This window comes from Macrosteles quadrilineatus, unplaced genomic scaffold (assembly GCF_028750875.1).
Source record: "Macrosteles quadrilineatus isolate MER2022 unplaced genomic scaffold, UCM_ALF_1.0 Scaffold_9__3_contigs__length_116548681, whole genome shotgun sequence".
Taxonomy (NCBI): domain Eukaryota; kingdom Metazoa; phylum Arthropoda; class Insecta; order Hemiptera; family Cicadellidae; genus Macrosteles; species Macrosteles quadrilineatus.
Window position 1 is genome coordinate 39,948,711 of NW_026542602.1, and position 25,710 is coordinate 39,974,420.

Genomic DNA, 25,710 nt, shown 5'->3' on the forward strand with positions numbered 1-25,710 from the left:
CAAATTAAATGAATCTTTGAACCACTGTCATTCTTGACTTGGTTGTCTGTTTGAGTTCAAATTTGCAGCATTATATTCTGCTAGTAAAGACCTTTAATTTGATGTACATGTCAACCTATGCTTCTATTTAAGATTTCCTTCTGACTCCTTGCGGGACGTCCCCATGATGTGACAGAAAATTTATATTTCCATAAAAAAGTAGATTTTTAGGTGTGGTGTTGATGTACCAAATCTTATTGATTTATCTGTTGTCGTTTATAAAATATTAAACCGGTCCGGGACTTTTGGGACAGTCTGTATAATTTTGATGTTTTTATTTATATGAAAGAAGATGCAACTCTTTGTCTAAGAACTCTGTAACGTCTAAGAACTCTAATTTTTTATCCATACACATATACAATTTATTGCTAAACACATTAAAAAAAGGTTATAATCAAGTCATTGAATGACTTATTGCAAAATCGTTGCACCCAAGTAGTACAATCTTTGATAATTCGTATGGTGAATTACAGTAAATTTTCTTCAAAAACTTTCAAGTCCACATTAGAAAAGCTAAAGAGAGTTTACACGATTCCACCATTATAACAGCCAAACAATTCAAGCAGATTCAACACTTAAGTCTGCGTCAAAACAAATCGATAATTAAAACTATTTAGAGTAAAAACAGAATAAATAACATTGTATGTTATGAGGGTTAATCTCGCCTAGTCTTGCCTCTGGGAGAAGTCTGATGTCATACGAAGTCCATCGCACTTTTGGGTTGTCGCAGACGTCGTTCACACGACCTTTCAATCAGCTTCTTGATCTCCGAGAAGATGAACACTGTAGACGTCAGTGAGACGAGAAACACTATATCTGAAACAAAATGTGTATTGTTGAGATGAAACCTGTCAACAACAGTAGTATGAAAAACATAGGTTTGTATTTTTTATGATTCTGTTGGGTCTACAGTCAGGACCACGCAAGTTTGCAGTTGAGGGAGGAGCCTATTTACCATATGGTTTTGAATGAACCAATGAGAACCGTGCGGTGTTGTCAAATCTAATAATACCAGCTGATTAGAAAATATTGCTTAGTATATTTTAATGTTAATGTTATATATATTTAATACTAGCTGTAACCCGCGGGCTTTGCCCCGTTTAACTTCTTAATTTTCAAGATTATCTCGTTCGCATGGCTCAATCACGTCCTGGTTGAAGTTTGTTCGCTACGCTCACTCACTTTTAGGTTGGAGCTCGTTCGCTACGCTCACTCACCTTTAGGTTGGAGCTCGTTCGCTGCGCTCACTTGCCTTCAGGTTAGCTCGTTCGCTACGCTAACTCGCCTCCAGGTTGAAGTTCGTTCGCTACGCTCACTCACCTTTTGGTTGCAAATTAGCTGTTGTCATAAATGTAAAAGAAATAATAGTGCTGCACCCTGTTGGTAATCCTTGTAACTTTAATGCTATTGAACATCATAGAACAGAACCAACTTGTTTAATTGAAACAGCTGTTAAGATTCAATAATTCCATTTCTCATAAGGTTAACATGGGAAACCCCAGAGCCACTGGGCCGGAGCCCGAAAGGATTTTTGAAATAAGAATATGCCTATATGTTAATCGGGAATGTGAGCTATCATAATGCCAAATTTCAGCCCAATCCGACCAGTATTTTTCGCGTTCACTTGTCACAAACATACATCCATACATCCATACATCTAAACTTTCTCATTTATAATATTAGTAGGATTAATGTTAATTAGTGTTGTCAACGGGCGATGTGGCAACGTCGCACTAGCCTTGTCTTATGATTGGCTCTTACCAACTGCAAACTTACGTGGTCCTGAATTTTAGGTATAATCCTAGTGTGCAGGACTGACACCCACTAAAACCCTATTGGTCCAGGCAATAGAAGACCTCTCGGAAACGCTGATGCAATAATACAGTAGACCCTAGATAACAAGTCACCCTTGATAACCAAGTGTCATTTTCAAATCCCCTAGTATTTATGGGGGGGGGGGGTGGTGTCAACCCTCAAACCAATCACAATGGTGGTAATGTAGCTCTAAGGTAGTTAGTTACCTTGCAGCGTGAGGGCTTCAGTCTGGAACACGACTTGTAGAGGAGGAGCGTAGATCACCAACAGCTGACCGACCACGGAGAACATGACAGCTAGCAGGAACATGCGGTTGGTGAATAGACCAATGGTGAACACAGACTTTGTCTGTGAACAGGCACATTATAGGACTTAACAAAGTTAGACATAGACACTTTGTTTGGCAATAGACATTTTGCTTGACATTGACAACGGCCATCTTGCTTGACAATAGACATTTTGAGTAGTGTCAGCATCTTGCTCAGATCACAGCGCAACCGGTATCATGTGAGCTAGAAGCCTGTTTGTGGTATTTTTTGTATATTTGTTAAATGTTAGTTTGAGTTATGTGTTTTGACTTTGATGGAATTGCTTTAGCTGAAACGTGGAAGTAGTTGAAGATGACATTGTTATGCCAGATCTGCCGTGAGACACAATTTACAACTATATTTATTATTTAACCTGTTTATGATGTAAAGCCTCATTTTAGTTATAGCTCAGTCCAGTAACTAAAACATAGATTTTAAGACAATATTTTGAATTAACATGTTCATTGAAAACAGTACAAGCTTACCTATTTTTTAATACTAGTTTCTAATTACTTCTAAATTTAAAAGAATCTTTAAATCCTCAATAGCATCTTAAATTTCACTTTATGTTTAAAACAAACCCATTAGCCTTTCAATTACCAATCAGAGTACAATTACTGAGAATTTATATTTTTAATTTCTTAATATTTTTAATTTTCTGCTTTGAGATAACAATGTTTGAAGTAACATTCATACTTAATTCTTTTCCTCTTAATTTTATCCTTACAATTTTAACTGGAAGTTTTTAAGTATCTCAGATTAAAAAAATTAAATATATTAAACAGTACCTGTGAACGGCAGCTTAAAGCGTTGAACATGTCAAAGAATACGAAACATGTGAAGGTCATTGTCGTATCTCTCGGGGTGATAATGTTGTCACTCATCTGTGGGAAAACGTGAAACTCTATTAGTATTAGTAAATAATTGTTGTATATATTACTGTATATGTATAGAGATGACTCTTGATGATCCAACATGGGACCAGGAGAGTATCAAATTACCAAAAATGTTGCTGATATATCCTAATATTTTTTAATTAACCTATAAATAAGCTAGGAAAATCATATTTTGTTGTGGTGTTTCCGGACCAATTGATTGACAAATAAATAAAAGGTTAAAATACCTGCTTGTCGCCTTGTGGTCCAAGTATTGTCCTAGTGGATTATGTACATTTCGGCGCGAGCGCCATCGTCGGATCCGTATAAGAACTGTTTACACTAAACTTCCCTGAAGAGGTGCGTAAGATGTTCACAACACAAAACACACATAAAAACCGGTCGACCGTTAATTAACATTTTTTAACTTTTGCTACGCGTGTACGGGCAGGATATGGAGGCGCGCCAGACGTGTGTACGGATCCGACGATGGCGCTCGCGCCGAAATGTACATAATCCACTAGGACAATACTTGGACCACAAGGCGACAAGCAGGTATTTTTACCTTTTATTTATTAGGAAAATCAACTTATGACTTAAACTAAAGTGTTGTATTGTGTAGGTCTACTTTTATAACATTAACATTAAATTTTGAGGAATCATGATTGATTTATCCAAATATATAAATTGTCATGTTGCTTATGGGATTAAGTTATGGGTATTACCTTATTTGAAAATAATTCTAACCCTTCAATAACAGTTCTCTGGATGTTAGCTGGTGTGGGACTCTTGGAGCATTGTAAGCATTTTCAAGGAATTTCAGATTCTTATAACTGTCACATTAAGTGTAATGTTCATGAATAAAACTGTGAATGTCTAAAAATCCTTATCTGATAGGAATAGTAATATTCTGGATATGCCTGAGCATTGGCTGCCAAAGTTTTTAAATGTTTCCTACTGACCAGTTAAAGTGCTCTCAAAGAGTTACCAGTGAGGTTAAGTCCTTACTGAAAGTCTCTTTTTGATGAAAAAAGAGTTGATTGTATTGTAAGATAACCCTTTTCTACTCCTTAAAGAAGTTTGCACCATGAAAGACTTCCACTAGCTATATTCTGTTTTCATGGTCTGTAACTCCAATGTGCTTTATGTCTCAATCATATATTTTATTTGATATTTTACAGTAGGCATATACATGTTGTATGTCAGTATACTGAAGATTCACACACTACTGTACTGACCTCTCGCTTGAAGACCCACAGAGTGCCAAAGATGATGATGGACGCAGAGAGCAACACGTTAGTTATCAACTGACGAGTGATCATTGGCTCCTTGGGGTTACGAGGTCTCTGCTTGACAACGTCAGAGTCAACGGGTTCAACTCCCAGACTGTTGACAAAGTGGTAAGTTAAATGTTTTAGCAAAATTGTTTACAAAAATCTGTGATTTAGAATGTCTTTAACCTTAGGGACATTTTAGTGAATAGTATGACACCATTGTACTTTTGAGTGACAAACCAAAACAACATAAAAAATCCACCCAATCACAAATCTCTTGCCTCTTCATATCGTTTTGATATTGATGTTCACCTTGTTTGGAAATTAAAAAAAAAAACTTTTTAATATGAAAAAATATTGAAATCAAAATTCATGTTTTCGGCCCCTGGACTATACTGTTAAGACAATAATAGGTTTTTTTACATACCTCAGTCAAATAGTCCAAAAATGATATTGCTCAACAGCTTACATGTTTCGTTGCGAAGACAACATTATCAAAGCTTGCAACTCGTCAAAAACACATTTAAAACACGAACACGAACACAGAAAACATTAATACGGTACGAATACACGACTGACATTTAGATAGCGCTATCATAATACTGATTTGGTCCGGCGCGGCGCGGGGCTGGTATCAGACTGGAGGTCTACGTCACGTCGTCTCCTCTACTGTTATCACTGATGTTATCAGATCTTCGATCAGCTGTTCCTGAGTTTAATATTGTATTAAAAATCGAGTGAGACTGGAACTGTAATTTTTCGTTAAGGATGTGGTCCTTACACTGTTCGTCATTATAAATTTTATAAATCTCGAACTCCTCCTAGGTGTCAAGTTTGCCACCTTTCCCACAGACATGTAGAATTTTTAAACCATCGTCAATGCTACTCATTGAGTGATTTGAATCAACCAGGTGTTGTGCAAAGGCTAATTTTTGTTTGACCATTTTTGGAGTTGGCCTGTGTTCTCTGTAGCGGGTTTCAAATGCCCGACCCCCCGTCTGGCCTTTTATTTGCCAGTTGCATTTTTGACGAGTTGCAAGCTTTGATAATGTTGTCTTCGCAACGAAACATGTAAGCTGTTGAGCAATATCATTTTTGGACTATTTGACGGAGGTATGTAAAAAAACCTATTATTGTCTCAAAAAATATTGGACATTATGCTAAGAATAATGAAAACCAAAAATTGAATATCCTGAAGGAATGTTAATAGTTAAGTTTCAACTGAAACCCTGATTTGAAAAAGATTACCTTGCCTAGATCATTATTCAGCCAAACGGAACCCTGTCTACTAAAAGCACAATCCTACCACTTGCTAACTGCACCTTAGATCAAGTACAATGACCAACTAAAATAACAGTCTTCTGTAGGTCAACACAAGTAACTTCACAACTTACTTGTACAACATCACCAAACCCTCCCTCTTTACAACTTGACCCTCCCATTAGTACACTAACCTCTGTGCCGGAGGACCGTCCATGATGATGTTTATCCACAGGATCTGCATGGCGTTGAGAGGGTTCGGGATGCCCATGATGGTAGCCAGTGCAATGAGAGACAACGCAGCGATGCTTGTACTCAGCTGGAATCTCACAAAGTTCCGGATGTTGTAGAATATTGCCTTGCCTTCCTCAATAGCAGCTCTGCACAGAAAACACACACTTTACTGTAATTCATTTCCTCTGGTGATTTGATATTAATTTGTTAAATGTTCAGCCAAAATATTCTAGTAAAACATTCTAGAAAAGTAATTTACCACTTCAAAACATTAGACTGTTACACTTAAAGGCATTACAGCCCCATGAGTCACCATATTAAAGAAAAGAATTTCTGAGCAAGAAAACCATTTTCATTGAGATACAAATTCAAAAGGTTGGCAAGATGAGGAATCAAATGAAATGAAAGTTATTGGCAAAAGAAAAAAATATATGAAATAAGTGGAATCCATGAAACAACAACAAAATTTAAAACTAAGAACATTAAATACACAAGAATCTGTGCTCACATGATCGTGTTGAAATCGTCGTCCACCAGTATCATGTCTGCTGCTTCCTTACACACGTCTGTGCCGTTCTTGCCCATCGCTATCCCAATGTCCGCTCGCTTGAGAGCTACTCCGTCATTCACTCCATCACCGGTCATCGCTACTATCACTCCTGCCCTCTGGAACGCCTGTGGACAAACACCTTATAGTCATCTTATTCAATCCCACTCTCTAAAATCAAGACTTGCAGATAGTGGTCTGCAAACCAGACATTTTTACTTCAGGTTAGGTGAGGTCAACAATTTTGGCCCTCAATTTTTGAGCCAAAATCGATCTGCTTTGCAAAGTATAGAAAAAAAAAATATTAATTGTAATATTACATTACGTTTATACAGTAGACTCCCTCTCGTTCGGCCTCGGTTGGTTCGGCCTCCGGATGGTTCGGCCGGCCGCCTGGATAGAGTATTTTTAAATTGTGTATCTATAAAACGGAAGCAGATAAGAATCTGACTTCCGTTTTAGCTCTAGTTCACTGCACACGTGTTCACTGTTCAGTACAGTACCGGACGTTCGTGTGTGTACATTAGTTGTTGTGACTTAGTGAACTGATTTAATTGTGTTTTGTTAACTGAACTTTAACTTATAAGTGACTGTACGTACTTTACATTATTATGAGTGCTAAACGAAAACGTACATTTGTGACAATGCAACAGCGGTTGCAAGCTCTAGAGAGAATAGACAAAGGTGAATCGGTCCAAAGTATTTGTACAGATTTGGGGGTTGGTAAAAGCACCGTGAAGAACTGGCGTCGAAACCGAAAATCGATCGAGGATTTTTGTACGCAGATTGAATCGGAAAAAGCTCTTTCATCACGTTGCACTTTAAAAAAACCTAAAAATGAATTGGTGAACGATGCTCTTTGGGTGTGGTTTATGCAGGAACGAAGAAGAGGAACGCCGATCAGTGGCCCTATCTTAAAGGAGAAGGCGGTTATCTTACATGGGAAACTTGGTGAGGAGGGGGAATTTGTCGCAAGTGAGGGATGGCTTTCCCGTTGGAAAAAAAGACACGGGGTACATTTTCTTGGGGTGTGTGGCGAAAAGCTGTCGGCAGACCCTGCTGGTGCAGCTGAGTTTACAAAGAAATTTGAGCAAATTATTGCTGAGAATAACCTAAGCCCGGAACAGGTTTATAATATCGATGAAACAGGGCTGTACTATAAACTCTTGCCACGGAAAACATTTGCTGCAGCAACAGAAATGTCTGCCCCTGGGTTTAAGGTCAGTAAAGATAGGATCACAGTGGCACTTTGCTCCAATGCTTCGGGTACGCATAAATTGCCCCTTTTTGTAATCAGAAAATCAGCAAAACCGAGAGCATTCAAAAACTTGGACGTATCAAAACTACCAGTGTACTACCGGGCTCAGAAGTCTGCTTGGATGGACTCGTATTTGTTTAAAGAGTGGTTTATTAGTGAGTTCGTGCCTAAAGTAAAAAGTCGTTTGATGAGTTTAAAACTCCCTGTAAACGCACTTCTTGTTCTTGACAATGCGCCTACCCATCCGGATGAGTTAGAATGTGATGGCGAGTCTGGAATAAAACTGTACTACCTGCCCCCCAACGTAACAAGCCTCCAACAGCCAATGGACCAAGGGGTAATAGAGTGTTTCAAGAGAAAGTATCGTCGAAAGCTTCTTTCAGAAGTTTTGTACAAACTGGATAGCGACGAAAACACCGATCTCATCAAGGTTTTAAAGACAATCAACATGAAGGACGTGATTTTCATGGTAGCGAAGGCCTATGACGAAGTACAACCTTCAACATTAGTTAAGTCGTGAAGAAAGGTATGGCCGAATGTTGAAGAAGTTGTTGCAAGTGAAGGCAATGTTGTTGATGTGCACAACCTTGAAAGTGAAGCAGACGACCAAGCTTACATCCTAAATAATTTACAGCAATTGCCTCACAGTGAAAATGTTGAGCTTGAAGATGTTTTGGAGTGGGTATCTGTCGAAAAGGAGGTGGACAATGAAATTTTGAACGACGAAGAAATCGCTCAATCAGTTTTACAGCGTCAAGAAACCCAAGAAGGAGAAGAAGAAGAAGGTGGCGACCGTGATGAGGACGACGAGTGTAAAATGAGTCACGCTGAGGGAATGGCAGCCCTGCAACTGGCTACAACCTACATCGAACAGCAGACGAGTTCTACAGCAGTTGACTTAATGCTTTTTAGAAAATGGCGTGACTATGCTAGAAAGAAATCAACTGAAGAAAAGGTACAGCGAAAAATTACTGATTTCTTTTAAACTTTGTCATTACAGTGCAGTACTGTAGTTTAAACATCATTCCTGTAAAATTTCAGTGTTGTGTGGATTCTTTTTTATTGTATTTAGGCCTACATTATTTATGTTTATTGTGTGTGAAATAAATGAATAATGTCAGTACAGTGTCAAGTGTTCAGTACGTGTTTTCATTAAACAATACCAACATTTCTGAGGGTAAGTTTAAAATCTACACTTAGCCTAAGGCTAGTCTTATTAATTAGGTTTAGTTTAGTGTATAGATCCCTTATACTGTACAGTAAGTCCATTTACGGCAGAAAAAGTAGTCTTCTTTATATATCATCGGTTAGTTCGGCCATTTTTTAGTTCGGCCGGTGGTTCGGTCCCGAGATGGCCGAACGAGAGGGAGTCTACTGTACATGATCTTTTCCATATCACAGCGAAATATTGAACATCATTTGTAGTCATGGCAAAACTGTGTATGACTTCTGCAATCATTGTAAATAGTGAACATTTTCTGAGCTCGCGGCAAAAGAAAGAACTTCTTCCGCAGTCACAGCTTAACCCTGAATGTCTTCCAAGCCCAAATTGATCTCTTGGGCCAAATTATTGTCTAACCCTACCAAAAAACATCGGGGACTTGAAGACCTCTACTTGTGGAGCCAGTTAAAAGAGGAGCCTTGAAAATATTGGAAAATAAATTTTACACAGAAGGAATCTAAAATGAAGACTTTTTTTAATGCAAGGTTTTAAAAAGTTTCGCAAAATCTATCATGCAAGGAATACTTCTAAGACAAAAGACAGAAAAATGTAGTGAGGCATGTATGGATATTTTTTATCATTTTAGTTAGGATATTTTATTATAGTTGATTAAAAAAATCATACTACAAGTTTATGAATTGTGTAAATACCTTGACAATGCACAGTTTGTGTCTGGGTGTTACTCTGTAGAACACAGTGACATTGCCCACTATCTGCTCTAGCTGATGTTCTGACATCTGGTCTATCTGGTCTCCACTGAGCACCTGTCCATGTATAACATCCAGTCCTATCATGCTGGCTGTAACATACACAGTGAGTGTCAAGTACAGTGACAATGCACAGTTTGTGTCTGGGAGTTACTCTGTAGAACACAGTGACATTGCCTGACATCTGGTCTATCTGGTCTCCACTGAGCACCTGTCCATGTATAACATCCAGTCCTATCATGCTGGCTGTAACATACACAGTGAGTGTCAAGTACAGTGACAATGCACAGTTTGTGTCTGGGAGTTACTCTGTAGAACACAGTGACATTGCCTGACATCTGGTCTATCTGGTCTCCACTGAGCACCTGTCCATGTATAACATCCAGTCCTATCATGCTGGCTGTAACATACACAGTGAGTGTCAAGTACAGTGACAATGCACAGTTTGTGTCTGGGAGTTACTCTGTAGAACACAGTGACATTGCCTGACATCTGGTCTATCTGGTCTCCACTGAGCACCTGTCCATGTATAACATCCAGTCCTATCATGCTGGCTGTAACATACACAGTGAGTGTTAAGTACAGTGACAATGCACAATTTGTGTCTGGGAGTTACTCTGTAGAACACAGTGACATTGCCTGACATCTGGTCTATCTGGTCTCCACTGAGCACCTGTCCATGTATAACATCCAGTCCTATCATGCTGGCTGTAACATACACAGTGAGTGTTAAGTACGGTGACAATGCACAGTTTGTGTCTGGGTCAATACAAGGCTAAGTTTACTGATTTTTGGCATTTTTGACAAGTTGATCAAATGTGGCAAATAATTCAAGTATAAGGTCAGTATCATCGATGTGTCGCAACTCCAGAAAAGATTTAATTTCTAAATTTGATCATCTGGATTTGAATCTTAAATATTAGTCTATATTTAGTTGCACTTGTCTATTTGCCCGTGTTACCCAAAATCTGTATTTGTTCAAAGCAGTAAATGAACGAAATCAGTATGTTCATGAACTCAAAGATTGGACAATATTTGAGAAACCTTTTTTTTAACTTGTGATGGAGTACCCTAAAGATTTAGGATTATTTTAAGGTTGGTAAACTTGCTACATAACAGGAAAGAGTTCTTAGCAAACCTACATGCTATTTTAGTAATCTACTCTATTCTCCCAAACAAGCTGAAACCATATATTTTTGGAAGAAACTTCTACCTAATTTCTTATAGTACATATCAATATCAAGTTACCGATTGCCACAGCTGTCTCTTGTGCGTCCCCAGTCACCATCTTGACCTTGACCCCACTCTGTAGCAGCGTCTGTATGGACTCTCGTACGAAAGGTCGTGGAGGGTCACAGATGCCCACTAGCCCCATGTAAACCAGATCTTGCAGACTGCTACCTCGTGCCAGCCCGACCACTGCAAACAGAAGTGTTAGTTATACTAACATGTAGTGATTTAACTTTGATTGTTAATTGAAGCAGACCCATGTTAAGTTTGTAGCCAGTTTTACAGCTATGGAGTTGAATTGAGCCAACAACAAAGTGATCTGATGTCAATAATTGATTTCATTTCTGTTGAATATGCAAACTTTTCAACCAAGCCATGAAAACTGACTTTTACCAAAACCTTAAGGGCTTAAGGATTATATTGAATTTTGACAGTACAGTATTAAAAATGTTGGAAAGGTTTAAAAAAACTAGGGAGAAAAGGTAATGTATGAATCTATATATAAAGCTAGTAAGGTTTTGAACTTTTGAGAAAACCGTTCAAAGCCGGTAAGCCGCACGCCTATGAACCGCATACTTGAATGAAAGGTCTTGATATGAAACTTCCCCGTAAAATATCAGTACTCTCTCCTAAGGGCAAGAACCTCAATTAAAATAGTGCATTTTTAATCATATTTTAAATATTAGAGATACTTCAACTGTTAGATTTGTTTTTTGTTTTAGTTTGTTTGCTTACTTTTCCTTGAGTTAACTTATTGATTCTACCATAGATTTCTAAATTGCATCAAGAGAAGTGACAGTACATTATTCTTATAATGTGGGATAGTGTTCAAGCCGGTTCAAGCCTTTGAATCATGTTTCAATTGTTAACTTATTAGTTCAGTAAAAGAAAACACTGTAATTGGTGTTGCAGACAAATGTTGAGTATATAATAAACTGACGCAAGAACCATAGATTTTGGAAAGAGCCTTATGTTTCCAACTGGAGAAAAAACGCATCTTTCGTTGAAACATGGACATTGATAAAAATAATTTACATCTATAACGAGCACGTAATCAACCAGCAGATTGCATTGGACAAGGCGGGGAAGAATCACCATATCTTCTTTGCATTCTCTTCTGGTGGCGAGACACGGGCAGAACAACTAGTATCAATCAAACTGGTATGCTAGATCAAAGATAACCTCTTATCTAGTTCTATAAGCTAGATAACCCACCTCTAAGCCCCTTCCTGCCAATCTCGTAGGCCTCCGCCAGATACTCTTGTTCCTTCTTGACATTCAGAGGCTGGGTGGTGCCATTGCTCATGTACTTGGTACACTGCTGAAGCACCTTCTCCAGAGCTCCCTTCACAAAGAAAATGTCTTCCTTGTTCTGCAAAACATCAACAATTTGAGTATGGAGAACGAACTGTGATTGGACCCTGGTGAATTCATCACTATATGTAATGTCTTTAAGCTGAAACCTCAAGAGACGTTTGGTCCCACAAAAGTCTTCGACGGGGGTATTTTATTATTTCGATTACTTGGATCAAACTTGCATTCTAAGCTTTCAATCACATTTCACTAATCACTAATTTCAATCACTAATTTCACTTGCCGGATACGGAAAGTAAATAGCTTTCAATAAGCAAGCATAGTTATATCGAATATTGTTGTACATTTCTTCAACTAATAGAGATTTTCCGAAGTGTTTTAAATTACTTACAAAGTCTTACTGTAGAAATACTGGTAAAAAATGTTAAATTACTTTGGCCAATACTTACATCGTCGTACTTAGGCACCACTTTGACTGCCATCATCTTCTGTTCAGAGCTGAAGGGATATTCCTGTAGCCTCACATACTTCTCCGCCACTCCATACATGTTGTTCTGATAATACAAAAATGGAACAATATTATCGATGAAACTACTCATCATCACATAGAACAGGATACAAAACACGTAGGCCAACAAATTCTAAACTGGTGAGTTTGACAATGTTGATCTATGTGACATTTTCATACGGTTCTTTATACGTACAAAATAAAGAGCCAGTAAAAAAATGGAAAAAAAATTGTTCCAGCTCAAATAGTTTTAGTTCTATAGTTTATGTACCCCATATATTGTACAGTCATACCATTTGGAAATAACACACAATTTGGGAATGTATAACATGGAAGGAGGGATAGCTTAAGAACTGTTAATCGAGACTGGTATTTACCTTATTTGCTACAGCTAGAAGAGCGCCTTCCGTCGGCTGACCGAGCAGCGTCTCTCCGTTGATCACAGCGTTATTACAAACACATCCAACCTGGGACAAAAAGACACTAGTTAAATCCACAATACAAGGATAAAACAGCACTTAAGACGACAAAAATAGAATACAAGAGTACGATATTGAATGTTGGAAAAAAACTTTAGTGGATGTTGACTGTGTTGCTTAAAAATTGATGACCCAATCCTCCTAGTAAAACCTTAAAATACAGTGTGTCGCTAAACAACCTCTACCCCCTTTGTGAGATTGTTTCTTGCATATAATCAAACAGATTTTGTAATATAACCATGGGTCTCCCATGCCTAGTATTCCGTCTATCTGCTCATATGTGTTTTTTACAAATTACCTTATAGCTTTTAACGCTTCAACATAGAATCTTTAAATCTGATACAGACATGTAAAATTAAGTTATAAAAAAAAAACAATATTTTTCTATTTAAAAGATTTCAAAATGGCGACTATTTAAAGATTTAAATCTTTAATATCTCAAAAACAAAAACAAAAACATTGAGGCTATAGAAAAACAAAAAGAATAATAAAATGTTTAAAATCTTAAATATTAATCAAATAAATCTAATGACACTTTAATTAACAAAATCGGTTGAAAAATAACCATGTTATGACGGTTTTTATCACCCAATGTTTTAATAATAACAAACCATAAGACGTTTGAAATTTTTCATCATGTGGACTTGTGCATGCTAATCAGCTGTTACTTGTCCATTTCTTAGCTAATAAAGAGTATTGTTTTAACAATAAAAAGTACCATACTAGGTTTTTTAGGAACAACCTGTATAGTATAAGACATGTCAAGGCCCGAAAGTAAGTGTTTATGGCATGAGCTTGGTAATTCTCGTACTTTGTAAGCCGTTCACTGTATGTCACGCAAATACCGTAAACATCTTCCTGGAGATAAGTCAAAAATATGTTTTGTTACACTACCAGTATTACTTTAAAGGATTTTATACTTTAAAAGATGACATCAAAAAATACCTCAAGAAGTCTGTAGATGGATTCACGAGCCTTATCCACGCTGTCACACTTGTGGATGTGGATCTCACCCTGGTCATTATATCCAGCGCCTGACACCTGAAATGTAACGGAATAGTTTCAGATCTGTGTCAACACACGACGAAGTAAAGCTTGATGTCAATTTAAACAACATAGTTAAGCTATATTATTTTTCTTAAAGAGATTGGGGGTTTATTTGACATTGCATTATCCATCCTCATAGACCTCTGCCTGTCTGTAGAATGTATCTAGCAAAACAAGGGGTGAAAAGGTACAGTAAAAGAGTGAAATGTACTGATAAAATGTAATTTTGGGAACCAAACATCCACAACATTGCTGCCATGGATTAGTAGTCTGTTATGTCTCGACTCAGTTATATTATATGAAAAATAAGCTGAAAAATTTTTGTGATCCATTCAATTTAATTTTCAAACCCTCAAAAAGCAAAAATTGCTACCAGAACGTTTACAGTATTTGAATATAGCTTCAACGACAACATTAAGGAGACACGCATAAATGTATAAAATTATTTTATTTTGTTAGTAACGGTTTAGGAGCTTGCCATCAAGTCTGGTGTTTGCTAGTGTTTGAGAAGGGTTGATTACTGGCCCATACCAATTTACTAATAGGCTAACTAATGACGTTGTCAAAGATAGTAATAATACTTGAACTTGATCTTGACCACTTCCTAACAATAATCACCATCGGAGGAAAGTAAAAAAGTTATCAGTAAATATATGATTGCAGTGAATACCTCAGCCAAATGTCCATCAGCTGTGACTATGACAGTGACAGTCATCTCATTCTTGGTGATGGTCCCAGTCTTGTCTGAACATATCACACTGACACAACCTGTAACAAACAAACCGGAATTGTAAAATCTACCTGATACTGTTGTAAAAAAATATGAGATTCAATCACTTTTTGGGCTATTTTATATCCAAGACTAGTATTGAGTCTTTAGGTGTTCGACACATGTACAGGATGAAAAGTAAGTTTTTCCAACCTGAACAAAGTCGACAAAGTTTTTTTGTACCTGACAAGTCCTGGATATACATAAAAGAGCAATAAAAGGTGTGTGAAGGCCACAAAAAGAGTACCAATAAAATATATCCCTGATAATTCTATATTCGTCTGCCATGAAGCAGATATCCACACTTAGATAACTAACGTATTATGATTAAATATGATGACTTTCATACCCAGAGTTTCTACGGTGGGGAGTTTCTTGATGATTGCTTTTCTCTTCGCCATCCTCATGACTCCCAATGCCAGAGTGACTGTGACTACGATGGGAAGTCCTTCAGGGATAGCTGCTACTGCCAGACTGTTAACACCACAACAATCATAGTATAACACTTAAATTAATAACTGTACAACAAATAATATGAGACAATTGATTATTATTGTCCATTTAATGGTTGGTAGTTTCAATTTAATGAACCAAATTATGGGTTTGTATTTGTTATTTGATTCCCTGACAGCCAGGCAAAGGTCTTAAGTGTCACCGGTCAATCGTCAAAATGTCCCGCGGTCACGGCATCGTCAACATGTCCTGTGTTTGCATTGCCATCTTCAACATGTCTTGCAGTCATGTTGCCATCTCCGACGTGTAGGCCTACTGCGGTCACGGAACCATCATTCAACATGTCTCGCAGTCTTGGCTGCAGCGAGAAGATATCCCTCAATCACAGAAATATCATCATCGTCTACTGGGTTCGCGAAGCCATTGTGTACGTGTCGCAAGTAATGATGATGATATCTCCCTAATTATCTCTCGTAATCGCAGAGACATCGTCATCATCACCCGCAAAACCGGCGACATCATCATTATCACTTGCGACACAGCAAAAATCGCCGATTGGAACAAATCCCGCCCCAAGAAAAATCGCAAATCAAATGTAATTTCGTCCCGATGATCGGGATCATATTTTTTCTGAAAAATCCCGAAATTTCGGGACCCGTCCCTCCTAATAAGTGCCTAATAATAAAAAAGGATTATTATTATTTTAGAGCAAAACTCCTCTTTACTTTTTGCAGAATTTGGCTCTACCCACAAGACCAGGAACACCACCAAGATTGGTTGAATACAGTCACACAGTATAATACCCATATCTAACATCGATCAAACTCTCTGAATATCTGTCTAATCACAATCCAGCCAAACTAATATTGATATTTGATATGAATCATGAGCATTTCTGTGTTACTCTTTTTACCAAAATGCACGTAGACTCATCTATGAGTAGTATTTAATTGTAAGTATTGTATTGGCTTTCAATACCTTTTTCCACACTTTTTCTTCAATTTTTTTGTGACCACCCACAATAAGGTGCTTATCAAGGAAAATTAGTAGTAAGGCATTTAGTTACATCACTTATACAAATTCTGAGTAGGTAATTACAATTTAGATAAATGACCTTACCTGACACCAATAGTAAACATTTCCAGAATAGCCTTTCCTTGGAGCCAGCCGATACCCATGATCAGGCCAATAATACAGAAACTGTACAATGAAAGCTGTGTACCCAGGATGTCCATACTCTTCTGCAGGGGTGTCTTGGGGGCCTCCTCGGCCTGCATCATCTTGAACACCTCTCCAAACTCACTTTTCTCCCCAGTGTTGACCACGAGACCCTACACACATCAAACACACTGATGAGACAGAAGTTTAAGTTTGTCCATGTCTCCTTAGCATGCATCATCATCATGAATGATTTAGAATGTTAATATTTTCCAAACCACCAGTTAAGCCAGAGTATCCATATGATTATAGTTAACAATATCAGGAATCGTAATTGGATTTTTCCTAACTGAAAGATTCAACCACAAAATTCACTGCTCAATCCAGGTTTTAAATTTTTATTGACAAAATCAACGGCTCATTTGCGGTTTAAATGGTGTTTTCACAGTAAAGTGGATATCCTAGATTAAACTTAAATATATAAATAAAGAATCCTCTTTTAATCCAAGTTAGCAACTCTAATTCCACCTGAATCTATGTTCAACTAGGATTGGTTGATCCAGGCCTCTGCAAGACCCATATAATTTTGGGTACAGTCAGGCCAACAGTGGGTCCATGGGATCGGTTCGGGATAGAAATAATTTTTTGGGACAATATCAGGTCAGTTGAAAAAGAGCTAAGCTGTTATTTCCGTGATTGCAGAAACCGTCTGCGAAGATGCACAATCGGAAAATGACGGTTTACCCCAAATTGTTAGAGATCTTTGAAGATGTTCACAAATTAGGTACCTCCGACCGGTGAAGGTGAAGATGTTCTTAATTTAGCTATAAGGGCAGAAGATGATTGTGATTTAGCCGTGACTGCAGAAGATGATCCAGACTATACAACAACTGTACAATAAACAATGTCTATTTACCTTGCCGTTGCCACATCGCACCAGTGTGCCCATGAAGGCGATGTTCTTCATGCTCGAGTGGCCGTTAGTCTTGAGAATCGGAGCCGTGATCTTGGCGGACGGCTCGGTCTCTCCCGTAAAGCTGCTCTCATCAACAGCCAGGTCAATTGCCTACAAAAGCAACTTCTTTAACTAACTAACTTACTAGGTTATGTTGTAGGTTATGTTATGTTATAGGTTGTTGTGTTGTATGTGTGTAACAAGAGGTTTTTTTTATTGGCATTTGTTTTTATTGTATTGTTTGGTTATGATAACATGAAAGATTTTTTGTTTTTGCTTCTTTTTTTTTGCAAACAATTCCATAAAAAAAATTCACATGTCAAAAAAGAGGAAAAAATTAAGAGACCATAAAATTAAACAGAGTATCAAAAAATAGTATAGTTTCTAGCTACTATATACATTCTAGGCAATTATATACATTAATTTAATGAGGACATAATTGTTTTCCAAACTCACTGATTTAAATAAGTGTCTGACTGGTTTATAATGCAACCTAAATATTTGTAAAACAATAAAAATAAGGATATAATTTTTTTTAGAGTTAGTCAAATAATTTGATTAAGTTTGGCTTAATGAGGCCATGTTGCTGTTATAATGTGCATGAGTACAAGAGAATTTGTATTTAATTTTTGCTTACTTGAAAATTAAACAAAGGTAAACAATTTTTAACAAAATTTAAATGTATAATAATAGGCTACTCTTAGAAATTACTACTAACCACACAGTCTTTCTCATTAATATTACAGGTACTAGTTTCCTAAGAGAAAGGTAATTGAAACTGATGTTGTACAGTACTACTTTCAAATTTTCAGGATTTTTTGTACACTGATGAGAAATTTGTCACATTTGATTCAATTGCCACAACGCAAGGAAAATGGGAGGCGTACTAATTTTGATTGCAATTAATTTCAAATTGGCTAAATAGAAAATCAACAGGGATAACAAACTGAAAATTGGATGAAAAAAAAAATTGTTACCTCTAAACCTCGACTACTCATCTCGTTTTCAACCAATAGTGCCTCTACAGAATGAACAAAAAAACAATCTACTTTGCTCAACCCTGTATAATATCTTAGAGAGGTTAAACCAGTGTAAAGATATAGTGTAAAGACTACTGACCTCAAACAGTCTGATGTCAGCGGGTACTCGATCTCCCACGTTGAGATGGACAACATCACCTGGTACTAACTCTCTGGCAAGAAACGTCTCCAACCTACCTTCCCTTAGACTGTAACCATGCAAAACATATTTTGTTACATATGGTTAAATTACAAAACCAGAAAAAATAAAAAACAGAAATCCCAAACAACACAACACACAAGGCCCCGCTTGAGCCAACTATGACAACTACAGTAGAACCCCTTTAAACCGAAACCCGGGTTAACCGTAATTGTTCCATAAAGTAATACAGGGCTGTAAAATGCTTTAGTAACTTCGGTTGTTAGTTTAAAGTATTTTCGAACCCATTGTAACATTTTTATAGCTGAAATAAAACAAAGAATTAAATAGAATAGACATTGTCTTAAATTCAATTTTCCTACACATCGAGGTAATACATTGCCTATTTTTATCACATGATGGGCTAACCGAAAATTTGGTTATCCAAAACGGCTCTCCCCCCTTTATTTCGGTTAACCGGGGTTCTCCTGTATGTCTTAACTGAAAATACAAAAATAATTAAATTAAATTGGGCCTGATGATTGGAGTATCCAATCGAAATCGATCACCACTTACTATCTTTTATACTCCACAATTTATTTCTGCCTGTCTGTTTTCAACATCATTCTTACTTAACTTAATGATAATTTCATGGAGAATTAATATATCTTTATCACGTCAATAAAAGCCAAGTAAAATACAGTGGTCATCACATAACAACTTAAACTGTCATTCAAACTTTCATATTGCTTATGTAGGCAAAATACAAACTGCAAATTTAATATCAAAATTTACTACAAAAACAATTTTGAAATAGCAACTTGTTGAGGAGGTAGGCTAGGGTTTTATTATTTTGCAATCTTTTATAACTAACGCCTAACTGTTGACTATCAAAGGTGATTCGATGTTGATATTTACCAATGGCATGTAGGTGGGACGAGTTTTGTCAACTCTTCCAGAGATTTCTCCGACCGATATTCCTGTACGAATGCAACCGTCACCACAATAATGATGGCCTGGAACATGATAAGTACGTGTCATCTAACCAGAAACATACCATGAAACATTTACCACGGAAAAAACACACAAGTTATTAAAGAATACAATGTTATGGTGGTAAATTTTATAAAATTGATTACACAAAATTTGCTATTATGATTTTCAAATGCCGTAATTCACATTAACTTTGTCTACTATTCAATAGCGATTAATTTTATTCTATGACACAACTTATTTAATTGTACTGAAGAAATATTGTAAAATAAAATTTAGCATTTGAGTTTTCTTTCTCCAACCAATGGTGTTTCTTAAGGTGGATTTAAAGAACCAAATGTTTCTCTTCGGAGTCCTCACTCCTTTACCAAGAATGGGTAGAGAAAATAACAAGTGCAACACAATTAAATACAATGTAATACATGCTGATCAAATCAAAACATTGCTCCGCATTTTTTCAAATCCTATCAAATTTCTAATCAAATTCTACACCCAGTAATTAGGATTGTTTCAAAGCATTCTAATGTTTGACAGAATCAAATAAATTAATATAATACCATAAGTGAAAAATGAATAAAAATTATATGAATGGATTTTGCAATAGTTACTGTTTTTGAACCAAGTGTGGTCTTTAAAAATTTAATTGATAGATAATTAATGACGCTTCAACTGTAATTTTAACTACAAAGCAACAGAATAACACTGAATATTAGAATTTAGGATGAAAGGATAAAGCAAAGAAAATCTTTTGTGTCAGTTCCCCAAGAGAGATTATCTCATCTACAAACAACAATGTTGAATTTATTTCACCTGCAAAACTACCTCGCTGCAAATAAAGTCTCTTTTGACAACCGGAGTTGCTTTATAACGCACAACCTTTCTTTGCTACAAACTACTAAGCAAATGTTCTGTTGTTATATTTGTCAATTTTAATTTCAGCATGCGTTTGCACAGTGTGTCATATTATTTTGTTTAAACTACACATACTTGTGTGTCAAGTAATAGCTTTGACTATGGTAATAGGTTAATCATAGAGAGGTTAAAGACATTTTAATTAACCAGAGTATTATTTTCATACTACCATAGTGGCTAAATATCTTTAGCTAATGACTAGATCATTTAATCTTTGGATAGTCTAGGTCTAATAAATAATTCAGTTGACAATGCAGTTGAATTTTTTAAAAATGCAGATAAACTATTCAACATATTATACTACTACTGTACAATTCTTATTCTGTAAACAGAGTTCAAATTTAAACTCTGTGAAAGCTTAGCTGATAATCCGAAATGAAACCAAATGTCAAACCGGGATTTTTTACACTATCAGTCTAACAATGTATTTGATGCTTATTTTTCCCCACCCTTAGTTCAATGTTGCTTTCACTACACAATTTGAAACCACAATAAACCTTTCCAACTATAAACGTCTAAGTATGAAAATAAAATAGTTCTGTTAGGTATAAGATGTTTTTAATTGGTTTTGCATATTTTACAGGTGTAATATAGTATGGCGAAGAAATATGATGTAACTTACATAACAAACGTAGAATAGTTTATTATTATATTTCTGTTAATTAAATGTTGCTAACTGAAAACTGTAAACAATAACAACTAAAAAAGGCTTGAAGGAATTTCAGAGAATTTTGTATTTCTTTAAAACGCTTTAAGAAATATCAGATTTGAAAATTCCTATACTCATGTTTAAATACACCTTTTATGACTTAATCTCAGAAGCCTATAACAAAGAAACGTAATATTTTGTACAAAAACGCCAACATGTTAGTACTAGTATATCTCGACTATATGCACGGTGAAATACTATTTGCGTGTTTAATTCTTTGGTGCCATTACTTGGGAAACTTTAACACAATTTTTTAAACATTTTTATAACACATAACACAAAAGTCGGGTACTTACGACAGTGATGCTAACAGCGTCGTCGAGCTGCCTCATACAAACACTCACTAACGCGGATGCAAGGAGAAGAAGAATCAGGGGGTTTTTGAACTGAAACAAGAATACACAATAATTATTACAGAAACAAACAACACATCCTGTTTTTACATTACGTACAAGTATTCCAGACAAACATTTATAAAATAAAAATTTACATTGCTACATTTTTAAATTTACAAGTAACAAGGTTTTATCATGCTATTTAGGTTGTCCAAACGGTCTTTGGGATTTTAACGGTTATATACTATTGACTGCTACAATTTCTGTTATGGAAGTTTCTAAAAGGCGAATCAGAGTACTTTTGAAGGATTAGGGTATTGTGTGGATTATAATCAAAGTTTCAGAATAAAAAATTATTACCATCTAACATATTTAAAACAGAGTTACTAATTTTTTACTGTGTACAAAAAAGAAATTTTTATTTTAACGATATTTTAAATTAAAATTGTTGTAGAATATTGTATAATATTTCATATACACTCTGATAAGACTCACACACACTGACTTACACTCTGATGTAATTAAAACTTTCATAATTGGAACAATCAATTAAGCAACTTCAACTTGTTGTTATCGAATTACACTAAGTAATAAGAATACTTTTTAGCTTCAAACTACTTTGTTAACTCTTCCAATTGGTGTTACAAAACTAACTTTACTGAAAGTAAGCAACAGGATGGATAACGTTAAGCAAATTTCTGTTGCACTTTAACAGAGGTCTTATTAAGACGTAACTTCACCGGCCTCATTATTCCTTGGAGAGTTTTGTTTTCCACAGAGAAACTTTTACTTTGTGTTATGAAGCTGATAAGGTTAATAGAAATTTAGTTTTTTGTCTTGATCTATATTTTTTTACAGTGTAAAATTTAACAAACAGTTTGTAATGAGAAAATATAATATAATAGATTATTATAAACGTATATTTAGCTCTAAAAATTAATTTTAATAATCAAATAATTGTTTATATTATATAGAGAATGCAATGTTTATATGGTTTAATTTATATTTGATGGACATATCTGGCAATTTTCATTAGTAAATTATTTATCTTGAACAGTTGAGCATGACTTATTTCCTTTATTTCTAAAAGTGTTATCTTTATTACTATTACTTTGTTCAATTTTTTTATTGTAACAGCTTTTTTATTAAGTACTAATGGAATAACAATTAAATGAATAACCAATTGTTTTATGACAAACAAAAAATTTGGTCTCTTCACCCTCACACATGCAATCTTAATTATTTGATGTGTATGTTAGTACTTAATACTAATAAATAATAATGGTGGCTAAAAAGATTTTCTATAATAGTATATTTTATCACTAGCAAGTAAGGTGACTCTTTTCGACCCAAGCTCAAGTTTTAAAAACGAGGACAAGCCGAGGTGTGAATAATCCTTCAAAACTTATTGAAATTCTCAACAAGCAACAACTATTTGCATCTTAAAGTTTTTTAACGTTAAAATCACTATTTTCATGTGAAAAATAAATGAACAAAATCAAATACAATAAAACATGTTGGACTAGCTTGGGTGGCTAAATGTATTACCATGATTATTATTACAAGCTGCATCATTGATCTAGGCTATAGAAAACTACTTATGATTCAGAGAGGAAGTCAACTCATATTTCTACAGTGATGAGTTTCCTACTTAAATAGTTTGGTTATTTTATCATGTTTTATTAACTTCCTTACTGTCTGCAAGACTGTTTTTATCGGTATCCACAAATTTATATTCTTTAGTCGGATGCATTTTCTCATGTTCTAACACCTCTTGAAAATTGAAAAAAACCCATTCCAGATTGTTCACGAGATTTGCAGTAAAACAGATAAATTTTACTAAACACTTTGAGATTCTAAGTTTCGCTGTTGGAGATAAAACAGTATTTGGGATACAGCAAGCCCTCTTTTAACCGAACATTGATTGAACCAAGTTGACCCCCTCTGCCAGGACAGAAATAGAGGTCAGTGTATCTGCCTTCTAAGTCAAAAATGGCTGGTCTTTTTCAATCTGTTAGCATCCTTATGGCAGTAACGTAATAAAAGAGATTTGTGTCTGTGTCAGCATGATTGTGCATAATTCTTAAAAAAATAATACTGTAATACTGAGCATACTGGTCTAGTGAGTGGTAGAGCGAGGGGCTTCAGTCTCTAAGGACCCAATCCAATGTGTAAAAAGGTTTTTAAAAGGTTGGTAGCCTCTTTTACCCTTCCACATAGTGCGGGTCTGTGTGTGGAATGTACCCGGCAAAGCAAGAGGTGAGCAGGTACAATACAAGAGTGAACTGTACTGATAAAAGTAGTGGCAGGTACCAGGATACAAACCAACGACATCTCTACCTTGGACCTAAAGTCTCTAATGCTACCGACTCACCAAACTGTTCCTGGATAGAACCTAGCATCCTAGGATGTAACACATTCATTCCTAATGTATTTTACATATTTACAAAGTTGCATGTTTTAACCTTTTACGCTCTTGAACCAAGGCCCGGTTGGTTGAGTTAGTACATCTAGTATTCTACAAGTCATTCCAACTGTACTGTCAAGATACCTGTTCAATGTATTTCTTCCACAGTGGATCCTCCTCCTTGACGCAGAACTCGTTGTGACCAGCCAGCTGTCTGCGCAGTTCCGCCTCGCGCCACCACAGGCCGTTGCGCAGGTCCACTCTGAGCCGGGCCGCCACCTCCTCCGCTCCCAGCGTGGCCGCCTCTGTCGTCCCCAGCCACATCTCTTCCTCTGCCACCTGTCACAAAACAACATCCACAGCGTTAGACGAGAATTGAGCCTTACATGGTGAGTGTGACGATTACTGTGAAAGATTCTTGAAAAGTACAATTCTAGTGTTTGTGTCGAGTAGAGTGGCTTTGAGACCATAGCTTGAATCTTAAGAAACTAGATATCCAACTGGATAAATCACTAACCTTTTATTCAGAATATTGCCGATTAGATCCAGAAGAAAGAAAGTATATATTTCACACTCTAGATTAATATACCTCAGCTGTTTGCAGTTTCAAACTGTTGACATAGTGTTACATGTTTTGAATTCCATGCCATTTTTCAGAATTTTACATAACCATCTGCTAGTGATTCGTTAAAGGCTCAGATTCACAAACACATAACATATACAATGAGAATTGTGTTCAATGCAAATTACAATTAAGATAGATCCATCGCTGACATTCCATGGTCACGAGTGTGAAAAGACTGCAAGAAAAACATTGAAGTCAATGCAGTGTGTCCTTGCTATATACAATGGTCAGCTGATTTAATATTATTTGGGAAAGAAGGGAGGTAAAATATAATTTGACTTGGATTTTGTCATTTAGTAGGATTACATCAAAATATTCTACCAAGTCCACCTTACTACTTTTTTAGCGAATTTCCCTTCAGGGAAATTTTTTAAATGAATTTGAATTTATACAAACAAACCATGTAAAGATTTACATTATGGTTCTTGATAAAAATGAAGTAAGAATGAGAAAAAGTAGTCAAAGGGTATGACTCAAACTTGCAACTGTGTATACATTGGTACCGCATGTGGACTTGATATTCCAAGAAACCACACCAGATCATTCTCACGATTACGTACATCATTTGTATTTGTAAATTACTGTCATTAGATTGTAAATGTTTGAGTATAAACATTGATTAGTATATAAAGTCAATGGTATGAATAAATGTTTGATAACATACAAACTAGACTTCCTAGTTTCTTCATCTTCATTCATTGATTGTTCATTGATTGATTCATTGTTTTAATTTATTGATTCGTCTACATTTATTCAGGGCCGATTTACCGAATAGGCACGGTAGGCGCGTGCCTAGGGCGGGAGTCAATTGGCTTTTTGGGGAGCGCCCAAAAACTGGAAAATAAAGGTGGTTGTATTTGCATAAGATTGCGGTTAACTTCTGATAATCTCTCGTGGCCGTGTAGACATTGTAATCGTCTCCCGCGACTGCGGCAAAACTCTGACTATTTTGTGCGGTCGTGTAGACATAATTATCGTCTTCCATGATCGCATATATATGAATATATTCCGCGGTCGTGACGAGATTATCATCGTCTACCGCGAATGAAGCAAAATTCTGATCTTTTCCCGCGATCGAGTGGACATTATCATATTCTTGCACGATCGCATTAAAATTCT

At 36.1% G+C, this 25,710-nt stretch overlaps 1 protein-coding gene across 5 annotated transcripts in view; it reads right to left on the reverse strand.

Annotated features, from left to right (window-relative positions):
• Positions 1-245: 245 nt before the first annotated feature.
• The window catches only part of LOC129002099 (calcium-transporting ATPase type 2C member 1), a 64,066-nt gene continuing 38,601 nt past the window's right edge, over positions 246-25,710 (reverse strand). For all 5 annotated transcript variants that reach the window (XM_054429648.1, XM_054429652.1, XM_054429647.1 and 2 more), the window contains 20 exons: positions 24,111-24,305; positions 21,521-21,610; positions 19,529-19,626; positions 18,572-18,680; positions 17,414-17,563; positions 16,459-16,670; positions 15,236-15,360; positions 14,788-14,885; positions 14,016-14,111; positions 12,969-13,058; positions 12,533-12,637; positions 11,985-12,141; positions 10,788-10,958; positions 9,483-9,631; positions 6,314-6,480; positions 5,766-5,951; positions 4,276-4,423; positions 2,951-3,046; positions 2,061-2,202; positions 246-855 (listed from right to left, as the gene is read on the reverse strand). In XM_054429648.1, the coding sequence (XP_054285623.1) occupies positions 734-855; positions 2,061-2,202; positions 2,951-3,046; positions 4,276-4,423; positions 5,766-5,951; positions 6,314-6,480; positions 9,483-9,631; positions 10,788-10,958; positions 11,985-12,141; positions 12,533-12,637; positions 12,969-13,058; positions 14,016-14,111; positions 14,788-14,885; positions 15,236-15,360; positions 16,459-16,670; positions 17,414-17,563; positions 18,572-18,680; positions 19,529-19,626; positions 21,521-21,610; positions 24,111-24,305 (2,706 nt within the window). In that variant the 3' untranslated portion in view covers positions 246-733. The remainder of the gene's footprint in view (positions 856-2,060; positions 2,203-2,950; positions 3,047-4,275; positions 4,424-5,765; positions 5,952-6,313; positions 6,481-9,482; positions 9,632-10,787; positions 10,959-11,984; positions 12,142-12,532; positions 12,638-12,968; positions 13,059-14,015; positions 14,112-14,787; positions 14,886-15,235; positions 15,361-16,458; positions 16,671-17,413; positions 17,564-18,571; positions 18,681-19,528; positions 19,627-21,520; positions 21,611-24,110; positions 24,306-25,710) is intronic.